Source organism: Pagrus pagrus (assembly GCF_965226575.1).
Source record: "Pagrus pagrus genome assembly, chromosome: 16".
NCBI classification, from domain to species: domain Eukaryota; kingdom Metazoa; phylum Chordata; class Actinopteri; order Spariformes; family Sparidae; genus Pagrus; species Pagrus pagrus.
The window spans coordinates 5,456,211-5,471,481 of NC_140200.1; the positions used below are offsets into that span (position 1 = coordinate 5,456,211).

The window sequence follows — 15,271 nt, forward strand, 5'->3', positions numbered from 1 at the left end:
GGGCACTCTTTAAACAAGCAGACAAGCCAATGCACAGTGTAGTATTTTTGCAAGATCTGTAATAATTATATTTAAAGTAAGAAATTTAAAAAAAATATTTAAATGGAGTAAACAATACGATATATTAAGATTTCAATTTAACTTATTTGGAAATACTGTGTCTAATTGATTAACTGTATCCTGTTTCTTTGTGCTCCAGGATAGAAATTGTTTTTCTGTTTTTATTTGTAACTTATAAGTTTAGAAATTTAAAAATGATGGAGTGGCTGTTGTTGACAGAGATGTAAATGTTGTTTTTAGTTTATATATCGTTTGAGTTGTCAGGGGGTGGAGACCAGACCAAAGCACTCCCTGGCGGACGAGCAGAAGTAGGATCAGTCAAATCTGACCCGAGACCTGTGGAAAGAAGACGACTTCTGGCTCTCCCGCCTAACCTGACTGACCTTAAGTGTGACGTTTGGGAGAATGCCGTGGTCACCTGAGCTTTTATTGATTCGTCCTATCAGGGGAGAGACAAGGACGGTACACCTGAGACGGGACGGGACGTCCTCTGGGCTCGAGAAGATCCCCTCAGGTGACGATCTGAGACCAGTCTCCCTCCTCTAAATTTAGCCAGATACTCTAAAGGGTTCGCAGAAGGAGTCAGGACGTAGGGACTGTGTGAAAATTTATATTGAGGTGCAAGTGAATGTTTTTTTGCTTAAGGGAGGTTAGTTGTTGTTTGGAGAGCAGGAGAGGGTGTTTAAACATTTTCTCACCCAAGAATTACATATTTTTTTATTAATTCTGGGGTAAAAATATGACGTCTTAAAGGAGCACTTTAATTAAAGATAAAGATCTTCACTGACTGATTTTTTAATGCCTAAACAAACTAAATAAACAAACTTTTTGTTTTCATGATTGAATAAACAAACTGACTTTAAAGGGCAACACAGTGTCATACTGTTTTACTTTGTTTATACAGTATGTGGCGGACCCTGCCACCTTTCTAGCTTCAAACAGTGTTCTGGGGACCTTATTTTCTTTTTTCTTTGAGAACAGCTTGTTTATTCACTTCTTTGTATTATCACCTCATTAATATTGTGAGTTTGAATTTCCTCTCCAAAACTACATAATGCCCCTTTAAGTGCATCAGCACCTTTATGTGTTATTTTGAGATACTGAAGTGAGGTTTAATGCAGTTTTTAGGGTTTTTTTGTAAGTCAGGGTCCAAAGAAGATATGTATAATGCTGTGGGTGGCTTTTTTAAATTTTTTTTATTTTTTATAAAATAAGATGTAAGATTTTTCTCCCTCTCCTGCTCCTAATAATTTTCATACAGTCCCTCGTTGACGTCATTAAGACTACATGGTTGTCCAGTGGGCTGAGAGGAATTTTAATGCATTAATAAGCAGATCAAATTGAGGATTTGCTGAAACAGCTTCTCCCACCATCCAAATCAGCTGGCCACCGTTGCCTTTCTCCCAGATGTGCATTGACCTTGTTCGTCCCCTAGAGGGCAGGAATCCTGTGTGTGCAGAAACGTCTCACGGCCACATCCTGACCGCTTTCTCCTCCTCGTCCCTTTTTTCCTCTCGCATCCTCATCTTTTTGGCTGCTGGAGAGTGATGCAGGAACTTTTTTTCTGGAGGAGGAGGAGGAGATAACAGAAAGCTGAGTCAGGGAAGTGGCCATGAGTCATCCTCCCAAGTGCTGGCCCGGCCCTGCAGAGAAAAAAAAGCATGGACTAGATTGTATGTTATTATTCATGTGACTTAATTTTTCCTCGCTGCTTCTGCATGGTGTGCATCCTCCGTTGCCATGACAACGGGGCCGAGCCAGCACTCGGGACAGAGAGCCTGTGCGCGCAGGGTGTCCGAAACGTGTGGCAGGAGGGTCAAAGACACCGAGCGACCTTCACCGACGCCACACAGGAAGTGTGTTCACTCCATGAGTCGACAAAAACAAAAGCACCCGACCAACCCATGAGATTCTGCTTTCTGTGTGGTCCGTATCGATGCTTATTGTCAACATATATTTTGATATATTTGGGGGATATACGGTAAAAAGAAAAGGAAAAAAAAAAAAAAAAAAGTCTAGATATTTTTGGAGTAGAGAAGCAATGTGTGTATCGAAATTAATGTCACTTTGTCATGCTCTCTGAAAGTCTCTTGGATTTTTTGGAAGAATTATATAACATCCCTACTGATTTAATGTTCCATTGAAAGAATATTTATAAATTTTAAGTCCTTTGTGAAAAAATTCAGTGTGTGACTCTTCATTTATCACATTCAACTCCACTACAAAGCCTCCTTTTTATATCCTATCTGACATTCACGCCATGCAAAAAAAGGGGGAAGCTCTTCTCTCCACGTGACCTGAAGAGAGTCTGTGACGTTCCTACGATCTCCACAGGAGGTCAGTACCGAGACGGCATGCTCGGGTCGGGGTCACACCTTCTGTGACCTTTTTTCATTTAGGCACCAGTTGACGGACAGAGCACACGGTCCAGTCATCTGTTGATTTTTAATGCAGCGGTCCGTCTCGCATGTTTCCCCTCCCTCCACATGTCCTCTGTCAGCACAGCCGTTATCTGTCTTTGGCCTTTATCCCCGTTCAGGCCTCTGAGCATTAGGAATGTCGCTGTCACACACACACACACACACACACACACACACACACACACACACACACACACACACACACTACACCACAGGGCCTTAGTGTCTGTTACACAGGGATAACAGCAGCCAGCACAGATGATTAGTGTCTTATAATGATATAACTAGCGGCACACTTTGACCTCAGAGGCCTCTCAGGTGCGCCCGTGTGCTGCAAGACTGTTGGCTGGGTGTCGTGGAGGATCAGGGGCCAAATATGAAGTGTGTATGATTTGTGATCTGAACTTTATTTCACTAAAACTCAACTGATTTTAAATGAGTCGCTCTCTGTGGGTCGGGGGACATGAACTTTTCTTGGCTCCTGAAGGGGAACATACCGGAGAACCACTGTGTTTAACAACGTGGGTTAAAAACCACCATTGTTTAGCAGTTTACAGCCGCTTATCTTCACATACTCTATAAAATAGCGACTTAAAAATACTCTAAGTTCGAAAAGGGAACATTTGTAAGGCAAGTTTCTTTTACTGTGGACAGGAATCACAAAGGAAAGTACTGGAGAATATTTATTACATATATCTGTCTTATTCGGTGAAGAGCCTTTTTATAATGAAGACCACATTAATACTTACCTTATTAATAATCTTTTAATGGCTCACTGTTGTACTCATACTTGAGTACATCTACACTTGTATGTCAACAATGGAAAATTGCAGCTTATTATCACACTTGAATAACAAATCAAACAATATAAAGGACACTCATCAAGGCAGTGAAGAAAATAAGAAATAACGACCTCAATCAAAGACAAGGACCCTAAATACAAACGATGACAGCGCCTGGTGGAAGATCTGCACATGGTGAGTGTGAGTTGCGTACAGTTTAATGTATAAGAGTTATATATGAAGAGCATCTAAGAAGACACAAAGGCTGGTACAGGTGTGTTATAATCAGGTGAGCAAAACACTCGTCTTAATGTAAAATATCTTCTTCATTTCTCCTGTTGTTGTTATTTTGTGTTCATTATTCAAAATGTGTTTTCCTCCAGAACTGGACGACATGCTGTGTCCTGTCCTGTCCTGTCTGTGTTAATAACAGCAACATTAAGCTCAGTGGAAGCATCGTGAAGTGAATCAGGAAATCAACAGTGACAGCAGACTTTATTGATCCTCGGGGAGAAAGTGACTGAATGCAGATACAAGACAAAAACAGAAAGATAGAAACCTAAAGTAGAAACAGAAATACATAGAAACAAGTGATTCAGTACTAATACCTCGACCGGTATTAGTGTTACTTTCAGTACTGGTGGCACTTCCTGTTATGTCTGTAGCGCTGGGGACCATCGATACTGATATTGGTACCAGTACCATATTGTCTCTTTCACATCATGCACTCATAGATAAACACACAACAGGAAGTACTGGTATCAGTTAAATCAGTATTAGTAGTATCAGAACGATAGATACTACTGATACTGTTTCTCTCACAGGCTTTGGGATGGGGTCACGTAATTAGGATACAAATAAAATAACTGTATTCTGTGAAAGAAGAAAAGATGTAATTAGATTACTGATATATATTTTCTAACAGGATCATAACTTTAAAATATAGAGTGATAAACTAGTGAAAGTTCAAATAAAACTTTTGATATTTTATTTCTCTTGTTTTTATTTGCATTTGTTTTATTATTCAGGTAATCCAGCAGTAACAGAAAGTAATCAAATTACATTACTTTAAAGGTGCAATATGTAAGAATTAGCCACCTATCGAATTCATACTCATGACAAACAGGAGGCAGCAAATCACCAGAGTAACCGCTAACTGCCTCATACTGTAGCTGTGGTTAGCTAGTTAGCTGAGTTAGCCGTGCAGCTAGCAGTCAGGACATTTATAATCGTCAGAGGAATCACGAGGCTGTTTCATAAACACTTAAAAGTCACATTTTTTGAGCAGGTAATTAGTAACTGTATTGAAATATATTTCCAAAGTAACCCGACCCTGCTTACAGACACATATTTACACAGGTAAACACACACAGGAGGCATTCAGACATAAGAGGAAGTGCCGAAGAGAAAAACACGAGTCTTATTTACATTTGGTCAACAAACGCTTTACCGCGTCTCCACATTTGAATTTATGATTCTGTGAAACATCAGGAGAATAAATGTAGTGCGAAGCAATTTCAGTCCCATTGTGGGGAGTTCAGCAGGAGGAAAGCGCTTCGACAGATCAGCGAAGAGGAGCATCTGCTCGAGGAAGAATCAATCCAACGAATGCAAAATAGACAGAAAGGCAGCTTACACTGGGGGAGACCCTCCGACACAATCGCCTAACTGGCTTTTCATCTGCTCCCCTTGTCTTTCTCTGTTGGTCTAATTACCACGTCCGGCTTATTGTCCTCTTGATGACTGTAATTAATCAAGTTGTGCTCCCTAATCTCTGAATCTCATCATCCTTACAGTACACCAGGGCTGGCCACGCCGGATGGTAGCCTGATGTAAGCTCTTTTTGGGGGAGTAATTGTGTGCCTGGCTGCAACTTTGCATGCAACAGCAAATTGCGCGTTCCCTCCCTGCTGTGTGTGTGTTTTTTCTTTCTGTCAGGAGTGTGTGTTTCCTCCACACACAGGTCAGTAATTGTTACTCATCGCTTCCTCCGAGAAGCGGTCGCTGTATGTTCGCAGACGGGAGTTATGCAACTTATGTTTCGGGGAAGTTATTTTGGGGCCTTTAATGTGAAGATGTTTTCCCTCCCCGACCCCTCGTCCACACACTGTTGCTACTCACACACACACACTACACACTCCTACTCCCTCATAGTCCTCTCCTGAGCTTCAGATGGCTTACCAGGTCCTTAATCTGTCCTCTGAGTGACATCACGTCTTCCAGCACTCTCCTCACGGGACAGCCGGTGGAGGGGGGGAGGGAAAGCGAGAGGTGGGTGGCCACTGGTGGTTTAGGGAAGGTGAATTTAAAGCACGGGAGACTTGGGAGGAGCAGACGGGGAATCGCTCCGACACTCTTCAGCAGGGGGCCATGGCTGCGGGGACGCTGGAGGGGGACGCACACATGGAGGAGCTGCTGGACCAGGGCCTGGGGATGGAGGAGACGGACCACGGCCTGCTGAGGAGGCCCTCGCTGAAGGAGAGCTACCACAGCGACTCACTGCTGGCACCCGACACCGACTTCATGATAGGTACGGTTAAAACCAAAGGAGATGCTAAAGGGGCAGTTCACCCAGAAATATATTGTCGCATTCACTTCTTGTGGTGCGTGCAGGTTTACTTTTTGCGATTACTGCCTAATACAGCAGAGGTGAATGCAATTTTGCTGTTTAAAAAGTATCATTTTAGAGATGTTTATCTTAAAACGTGCAAATAAAAGCCAGACTAACTGCTTGATATAACAAGAAGCAAGTGATAACAATTATATGACTCTTTAAAGTGTTTTGTATGAATGAAGTGCATCTTTACTTCCTAAAATTCATCACAAACTGGGTGTGCGGTTCATTGAAAGTTGAAAGTTATGAATTAAAAACTCCACTGTGTCCAAAAAAAATCATGAAATCAGACGATTTAAATGATGTTAATCTGAATTAGATTGAGACTAAAGTGATGGTCTGTGTTCGTTTGTGTGCTGTGACAACTTGTGAGACGGTGATGGGACAACAGGTGTGTCATTTTCATTAACATGCTGCCTTCTGGGAAGAGTTTGCGTGACATATTATTCAAAAAAACAGCAGAAGAGAAAGAGAAAATGCTCTTTTCTGTCTGTTTTCTCAGGATAAAGAAAGCAAAATCTGGTGACAGGACCTCTTCCTCTCACTTAACTTCTACAATGCTTCATTTGAGAGTCGCTGTTAGACAATAACCCTGCATACATGTCCGATGTCTCAGACGCCACACAGTCAAACTGTGGGTGTTGAGGAATGTGCCTCGGCTGAGAGGTTGAGGGGAGCTGCCCCATCCCCCCACACAAACACACTGTCAGTGGACTAACGCTGTATGTGAAGGATTGCTCGTGCACACGTGGCCTTCACTGTATGTGTCAGCATGCAGGATGCTGATATGAGCAGACAGATGCTGGTCCTTCATTCAAGAAACACCATCTGCGAGCAGAGATTAAAACACTCCGCTGCTTCTCTGCGCCTTAACGTATTTTAATTTTGCTCGTGCATAACAGGCATATAAATTATTTAAGTGTTTGCGTTTTTCTGGCTGCTCGTACGTCTGTGAATGTGTGTGTGTGTGTGTGTGTGTGTGTGTGAGTCAGAGGCACAGAGATAGACTCAATGCATGTGTTTGTATGCGTGTGTGTTTACATTTGCATGAAATGCATCCTGCCTGTTCTTTGTACGGTCGAGTTAGCGAAGAGATTGAGCTTTGGGCTGCTAATTCCCTTTTACAGCGCTGGGATTATGTTCTATTCTAATCCCAATCCCATATGGGGTGTGTGGAGGTGGCACGAGGATGATGTCACGGTCAGGACAAGAAGGAAAAAAAAAAAAACAGAAAATCACAGACCTACACGGAGTCACAACGCTTCACGAGGGACAGATTACAGCTGCCGGCACGCTTGAATGATTATACTGAAAGTTTCTGCCCACAGCAGATTATCTGCTCCAGGAGGAGAAACTCAGACATCCTAACGAGACTTGAGGAAATCAGCTTGAAGATTGGAGAACGTGCATTTTAGAAATATAGCAGGTTTTAAGGCCACATTCCTGTCACATGACCCGACGCAACACAAGCCCATCATGTCCCACATGTGATCACTTGAATTGATTTTAAACTGGTATTATGTAACTAAGACTTATGTAAAGGTTGACGTAATAGTGGACGTTAAAAATGTGTTTTCATGAGATTAAACTGAAAACATTTAGGTCTGTTTAGTTTGCACTGCTCACTACAACTCGGAGTAACGTGAGTTGGATTTTTCATTATCCGTTACTTTTAGCTATTTTGACTTTAAGACATATTTCAAACATTTAGCTTCCGTTAGGCATTTATCGAATCATTTTATTACACTTCTTCAACCATTGATCGATAACTTTTAGCTAACTTAAATTCCTGCAATTTATTCATTATTTTATAGCTGTTTTAATTGTTTAGCTTAGACTAGTTTTAGCCATTTAGTCTATTTCTTATTCTTAGCTAATTATTTCACCTGTCCATCCATAAGATAAACTATTTCAGTTGTTCAGCCATTAGCCTACTTCTAGCAAACTATTTCTGCCCTCTGTTCATTAATTTATTATATTTATACTGTTTTATGACTTTTAGTCTCCTATTTTAACAATTTATTGATCTATTTTAAGCATATAGTCATTATTTTTAGCTACCGGTTGACAAATTCAACACGTGGTGTTCAGGTAAACGTAAGAGCGACACCACCATCTCTGTATGACGTATCCCTGGCGGTGGGCTACGCTGCTTTTGATTCGCTGGTTTAGTTATGGACACTGATTGTGTATCTGTAACATAATGCCTCATCATCATCATGCATTACATTGCTGATTCCTGTTTTGTTTACTCTCCAACTGCAGTCAACCCAACACTGTTTTTTAATTTACCCTCCTCCTCCTCCTCCGTTAGGGTTAGGGTCAGTGTCAGTGACCTGCCCTGTGACCTCTGCAGCTCTGTGGACGTACAGGTTGTTTACTGCAGGACCGGGACACACTTCAGCTTTACTTCTACTGTTTCCTCTCTGTGTCTCCATCTCTCATAGTGACATGGGGCTTATGTGTGGGGGCGGGTTCAAAGAGGCTCAGTCTGAGGGATTATCATTGTACTCTGCACACACACACACACACACACACACACACACGTGTACAGACAATTTAGGCTGAATTGGACGACTGCTGAGTTTTTAAGCATTATCAACCCCACCCCCGCCTTTGTATAAGCACACACCCTGAGCAAAAGGGCTTTAAGCGCCGTCATACACATCACTGCGCCCCAGAGCGTGTCAGGCGACCACCGAGGGAGCGTGAGAGGATCAAAACATCGGATGCTGTAAACAGAGGCGGACAACACAACGAGAGAGGCTGCGAGTGTGTGTGTGTGTCAGTGTGATCTAAGTGGAGCAAAGAAGATGATGAGATCTTAGTGGACGCCAGCCAGTGGATCGAGATCAGATGGAGAGAGAGCCGGCCTCCGGAGCCAGAGGAGGGAAGAGGAGCGAGAGGGTGTGCTCGCGAGAGGAGAGGAAGAGGAGGAAGGCCTCTGGAGCGGCGGAGGAGGGCGCCGGCGGCCAGCAGAGGCACCGTGACAGCTCATCGGCGTCCAGCGTCTCCCACGGTATCCACCTCCGACCTGTCGTTGGATGTTGTTGGATGTGTGCTCAGCTACCTTTGTTTACATGCTGCTGCGTGACGACCATGTCCAGCTGTGCTGTGACCTCATTAGCTTGATTTCTGCTCTGTAGGCATGAACGTGTGTGTGTGGGGGGGGGTGATAAAGAGCTTATACCTTACATCTCATATCTTAAACGACACCCTAGAAATCCACGGAGTAGATACTGCTGTGGCTCCAGCAGTGTTTTTGTTGAGTGGACCGTTGAAAAGCGCTTTCTTAATCTGTGACTGGAGGATTGTTTTCTCTCATACTCAAGATTTTCTTGGCCGTATGAGTCAGTTGCATATTCATTTCATTCTTGGCATCTCTCCCTCCCTCTTTGTGTGTGTGTGTGTGTGTGTGTGTGTGTGTGTGTGTGTGTGTGTGTGTTGTCACTGTCATTCTTGGTTCACAAGCTCTTTTCTAACTGTTGCTCCAAGAGTTTGCTCTTTCTTATGCTCTGTAAGATCTGCACATTCAAACATAATCAGACACAGTTTTGAGGCCGGCAAGTGTTTCCTGGATTCCTCAGATTCCTCTGCTTGTTGTCAGTTATGTAAATAAAACCACATCATCTGCGTCCTCGAACCGATCCGTCGTACCTACACATGTCCCATTTTCTCTCGCTCCCTCAGATGACCGCAGCTCGGCAGCCAGCGGCCTGGACGTGGCCGACCGGCTGACCTATCTGGAGCAGAGGATGCAGATGCAGGAGGATGAAATCCAGCTGCTGAAGATGGCTCTGGCCGACGTCCTCAAGAGGCTCAACATTTCTGAGGAGCACCACGCGGCTGCCGCCGCGGGCAGGAGACCATCAGGGACTAAAGGTGAGCAAAGATCTGGATTATTGCAATCATCCGCGTGTCAATACGAGGATTTAGGGGAAGCCGATATTTACAAGTGCAGCATTGATTTCTTTAGTGGATCGTTGATGTTGTGTTGACCGAAGTGTGTTTCAGTGTTATTCAATGTGGCAACTAAGGGGGTCGGACTGAGAACAGGTGTACCGTTTTTATTTTAATCAATCGTTTAATCCATGAAATTTCAAGAAAAGGTGCTCAAACCTGCATAAGACAGAGAAATATTTGGCCTTTCTTTCTTGATTAGTGACCTAAAGGAGCACTACGTAGTTCTGGGAAAGACATTTAAATCAGAAGAGAAAGATTCATACTGTTTTACTTTGTTTATATGTGGCGGACCCTGCCACCTGTCTAGCTTCAAACAGTGTTCTGGGGACCTTATTTTCCTCTGAGAACAGCTTGTTTATTCACTTATGTTAAAAAATAAATGTTTCTCAGTTTGTATTTTTACCACATTAATATTTAAACATTAAAATTCTGAGTTTGAATTTCTTCTCCAAAACTACAGACTGCCCCTTTAAACAATTGCAATCAAGCGTTGTTGATTCATTGACAAATCATCTCCGTTCTAATACTTTTATACTTTTTTTATATTGTATGTTTCATCATCATCACATCTCCTTATTGCTTTTTAAAAGGAAAGGAGACGATCAGATTAATGACATCAACAAACAAACGTAATCTGAGCAGTTCATCCGTCCATCCATCAGATTTGATGACATTATTCTCCAAAAATGTCAACTGATATATAATGTTTACACATTTCTTCACCCTGAATAATAAGCACTAAACACCTAGTGTCAGTCTGAACCTGGAAAAAAAACCTTGGAGTCCTGTTTATACAGAATATGTATTAAAAAAAAGACATGAGCGTAAAATGAAGCTCAAGTGAATAAGCTCTTACTTCCCCCTCCTGCCTGTGTGTCCCTGCAGCGAGGCCGGTGTCCCTCGCTCTGCCCTCCAGACCGCCCATGGTGACCTCCAGCACTGCCTCGGTGAAGAAGAGCTCCACGCTGCCCTCCAGCTCCACGGCCAGGAACTACAGCCCAACGCCACCTCGCAGGTACAACACTGCTGCTGCAGAATATGAGGTCCTGCAGGGTAAAAACAAAAAGGTTGAAACACTCCTGATTGCACTGACAGCACCCGTCATGAAACACACCGAGGGCAGCTGTTTCTAATGAAGCGGCCGACTGATGAAGCTTCAGCCCTAACAGCTTCTCAGGCTTCACTTCTCATTATCTAATGTGCCAGAGCAATCAGCAAGTCTCCCTCCATTACCCAGGAAACACTGCACACGGATGATGCTCAATAATTATTTCAACGCTCGCCTTTATTCCAAAGCAATAAAGCGGCAAACCGTCCTCTGCAGATGTTCTCCCTCTCAATTACCTTTCAGATGATACTGCCATTAGATGGCATTAGTCAGAGTGAATGATAGGTTTTCTCTGCGGCAGCCTTAACGCGCTGCCTGCCGTACGTGGGGTACGCTGATATAATTGCACAGGGAGAAGTAAATCTCCATTCACTTAAGGTCGTCCGTTGTAGTGTGAGGATGAAGGGAGATCCATCATCGTCATCATCGCTGTCATCATCGAGCAGCGGTGGTTCGTTTCCCTCCCCCGGTCCTACCTTCTGCGTTCGTTCTCCCTCACTCAGGTTGACGGCCGCTGTTTCTCTTCATTACCTGCCTCCTCCAGACCCTCCCCACCTGTCCGTCACTCCTGCGCTCGAACAGAAAAGGCCACATCTGTTTTTTTCTTTATTGTCTCTTGCGCGTGTTTATCACGTAGAGTTAAAGGAAAACACATTCAACAAGGCACCCATCATCGGCCGGATTGCATTTGCTCAGAAGCAGAAGGAATATGTGTGAATCCAAGGAAATGAGGTGAAATTAAAGACGTTTTAATCTGACAATCCCAGATTTTTAAGTAAAATACGAAATATGTATGTCTGGAAAATACTTTATCTGAATTTAAAGGTACTACTTGAGGGAAAACTGAGAAATCTGGGTATCAAAGCAGTTACTGAGGCAGCAGCAGCTGCATGGAAGTAAATACATTTTTATAATCAACTGAAAATCTCTTTCTTGGATCACGTGACAGGAAGTAATCTGACTGGACAGATCCTGATCACTTTGTTTTTTTAAATCTTGCATTATAAGTGTCTGAATTTCATTTCACGCTGAATGCGTGGATGGTTTTTCAAAAGTAAAATGCTGCAATGCAATTACTTAAAGTGACATTAAAGTGTTGCCACGTGGTTTTATTGTTGCCGCCACCAGATCTGTTTCCCTCATGAGCAGCAACCATCAACAACACAGGAGGGTTTTTCATTCATTCGGTCTATAATGGAGATGTGCGAGCAGATACAAAGACAGGCTGCCTTCAGTTTCCCAGGAGATTCGGTGCCGTGTCTGACTGAACGCTGCGGTGACAGCGAGGTTTACAGGGAAAAATCTCAACGCTGACGATTCTACATTGTTTAATCGACTTAACAGCATAAAGATCAAAACAGTGGAAGTGTAAGAAGTGATTAAAATTTAACTATAAGGTCAGTTATCTACAAAATCTCCAAATCCTTCCTGCCTTTGTTTGCTTTCATCATAGCGACGAACACAAGTCCTGTAAACCTGTCTTCATCTCAGTGCCTGAAGTGTTTGGACGACTACATTTTGTCTCAGTAACAGTAATATGCACGTTTGTGCTTTAGACTGTGAAGCTGGATGCATTACCAGCTTCTTTTATTTAATAATAAGACTTAAACAAAATATCCATGACCTTACTGGTTTTATCTTCCCTTCCAGCGGTGTGAAGAGCCCACTGGGCAGTGTGAAGGACAGTCCATGTAGGCCCGCTACATCACGACCCGCCTCCTCGGCCTCCTCAGCCTCCACCTGTAGGAAACCTCAGGACAGGTAAGTGTTTCTGTACCTTCACACTCGAGACAAATACCCTCTCTGTACTGTAACCTCGCCGTCTATCAACACACGGCCACAAAATCCTTCCCTTTTCATATCCTGTTCCTGTCTCACATGTCAGGTTTCTTTTCCACACACGAGCATGTAGTATATTTCCAGTCATTTTTTAGATGACCCAGTTATTCCTGGCCCCGATCAAGTCGGAATCGAACCTTCTCAGATCGAATCAAGGTCGTTTCCAAACCCCCGACGTCCTGTTTTAATGTGCAACAAGCTCAAAACCGCAGAGGAACGTTACATCCTCTGATCCAGCGCACGCTAACCTGAAACCGATGTGACGAAGCGAAGCCACGTGACCATCTGATGCGATCAGATTCACTGATCTCTGTCACAGTATCTCTCTGCTCTGTTTCTCTGCCCTCCTCATATCCAATCCTCTCTCTTTCTCATTATAACAGCAGCAAGTCCAAGGAGGCTGCAGTGAGCGTAGGTGAGTCAGGTCTCTCTCTACTTCCCAGCACTTGTTATATTTTTTTTCCCAGGCTGTGTTCAGCCTCAGAACAAGAATCCGACCAAACCAACCCAATCACTATATAAATGTTGGCAGTGCACGTTTCTGAAAGCCACAGATAAGCTGAAACTTTACATTTCTTTATGTTCAATTTGAAATGTTTTGCTGTGACAACGCTGCGCTGATTGTCTGGTCTGTCAGCACAAACACAGCTGGACGCGTCTCGTTAAAAATACCTGGTTTTCCGGCTACAAACTGTCCCGATGCCTTGTCAAAAAAATATCTGGCTTTGTCACCGACACAGCTGGAAAACATCCTGACGTCTGGTTATAAATATCCATTTGTTTGGCGCTTACAAAAGTCGAAACACAGTCTTGAACGGTGGTCTCTCGCCATCGTTCATCCCCCCGTCCTCCTGCAGATGTCATCTGAACGTGACACGACACATATCGTGCAACTGTTGATGCGACACATGTAAAACGTATCCATGGTTTTCAGAAACGTAGATCGCTAACGTCATTCTTCAGTGGTGTTGATTGCTAAATGTCTCTGTTTGTGTGTTGTTTCGCTGCAGGGACGAGGCGAGTGACACACTGCAAAGGTAGGATTCACCCCGAACAGCATCACAGGAAACACACACTCACACCTACACTATCATTAAAAGTTAAGAGCATCGTGTTTGAGTTGCTATTTTTTACCCACCCTCCATTTTTTCACATCTCACCATGACTTGTGTGCCTCCCCTCACCCCTTGCACCCCCTATTTTTTTGTCTCTTCTTCCCCTATCCTCCTCACCCTCCTCATATTCGCACCTCGCCCTCCTCACCTCATTTCACCACTTCACTTAGTGACTATGCAGATCTATCTGAGCCCCCTCGCAAGAAAGACTGGGTCTTCTGAGGCCGGCAGGTCAGGGGCGGCGGTGCCTGCCAACAACGGGCCCGCGGCCGCGCCTCAGGCGAAGGCGGGCGGCAGGCCGCAGGGGAAGAAGACAAACCCGTCCTTCACCTTAAACCTGCAGAAAACAACGTCCATCCAGAGCGCGGTGCAGGAAGCATCCAGCTACAAGAGCCCGCTCAAATCGCCCAGCCAGTACTTTCAGATCTGCTACTGAGGCGAGCGGACCGGGAAAGATTCTGGTCAACTGAACAAAACCAAACTAATCATAAAAAGTCAATCACACTGCAGATAAAGACTTTGAATGACACGATCTTTCCTGATTCGTACATCACCAGCACTGGCACCATTTTGTTGGCAGCGTTTTATTCCATAATTACTTATTTCAAAGATAGTCTGAATGTTTTTCTGCATTTTTTTTTAGCCTCCTCAGAGGAAACAATGTTGGCGTAGCTCCATGTAATACCTGCGTACCGTCTCACTGAACGCCCGTGTTTGCTGTAAACGTTCCCTCCGTCGCCGAGTCATGTGAAGTTTTGAGTTTGTGAGTGCGTCTGTAGTCTCTGAGCACCGGCTGCGTGATGAAGGAGGGGAAGCTCGTGTTTGATCACAGTGAGTGTGTGTCACCGAGTGCGTCTCATGCCTGTGTGTGCTGTGATGTTTGTAGATTAGTAGTTGATGTTCTACTTGAAGCACGACTAATGTACAGGATGTACCAGAATCAATCAAACAGGCTCATTTTAGTTCAGGAGGAAACAATAAAGAACTATGAAACACTTAATGGGCCTCTTCTTGTGTTATCTGACATTAAATGACTGAGTGTGTGTGTGTGAGCAGGGTGGAAAACATCCGCCATGTTGACCTTTTCAGTTGGAGAGACATTCAAATGAAGCCTTATGGAAAATACTCAAGCTCCACTCCCACTGTGAAAAACAAAGTCCTTGTCCTTTGTCCTCGCTGCAGCGGGCCGTGGTCTGAGTCCGACCTGCGGCCCTTTGCTGCATGTCGCCCCCCCCCTCTCTCATCCCATATCCTGTCGTCTCTCAAGCCGTCCCGTCAATAAACCCATGAAAAGGCTAAAAATAATACCGGGCGCTCCGGTAGCTAAGTTGGTGCAGCAGGCATCCCATGCACAGAGGCCTCGTCCTCGC

At 43.9% G+C, this 15,271-nt stretch overlaps 1 protein-coding gene across 2 annotated transcripts; it reads left to right on the forward strand.

The window, feature by feature from the left end:
- Positions 1 to 5,682: 5,682 nt before the first annotated feature.
- LOC311271687 (echinoderm microtubule-associated protein-like 1) lies at positions 5,683 to 14,864 on the forward strand. Of its 2 annotated transcripts, none has more exons than XM_084377478.1 (7): positions 5,683 to 5,792; positions 9,567 to 9,758; positions 10,725 to 10,854; positions 12,598 to 12,708; positions 13,170 to 13,201; positions 13,797 to 13,823; positions 14,072 to 14,864. In XM_084377478.1, the coding sequence occupies exons 1-7, from the start codon at positions 5,696 to 5,698 to the stop codon at positions 14,335 to 14,337; spliced, it is 855 nt and encodes a 284-aa protein (XP_084233604.1). In that variant the 5' UTR covers positions 5,683 to 5,695; the 3' UTR covers positions 14,338 to 14,864. The 2 variants fall into 2 exon arrangements, with proteins under 2 accessions (XP_084233604.1, XP_084233605.1); XM_084377479.1 differs by having other exon boundaries at positions 14,083 to 14,220.
- Positions 14,865 to 15,271: the final 407 nt, after the last annotated feature.

Excerpts from the sequence above, each read along its gene's own strand:
- LOC311271687 (XM_084377478.1), top strand. The coding sequence starts at position 5,696 with ATGGAGGAGACGGACCACGGCCTGCTGAGGAGGCCCTCGCTGAAGGAG. Across the intron at positions 10,855-12,597 it reads AGCCCAACGCCACCTCGCAG|CGGTGTGAAGAGCCCACTGG; the intron begins GTACAACACTGC and ends CTTCCCTTCCAG. Across the intron at positions 13,824-14,071 it reads GCGAGTGACACACTGCAAAG|TGACTATGCAGATCTATCTG; the intron begins GTAGGATTCACC and ends CACTTCACTTAG.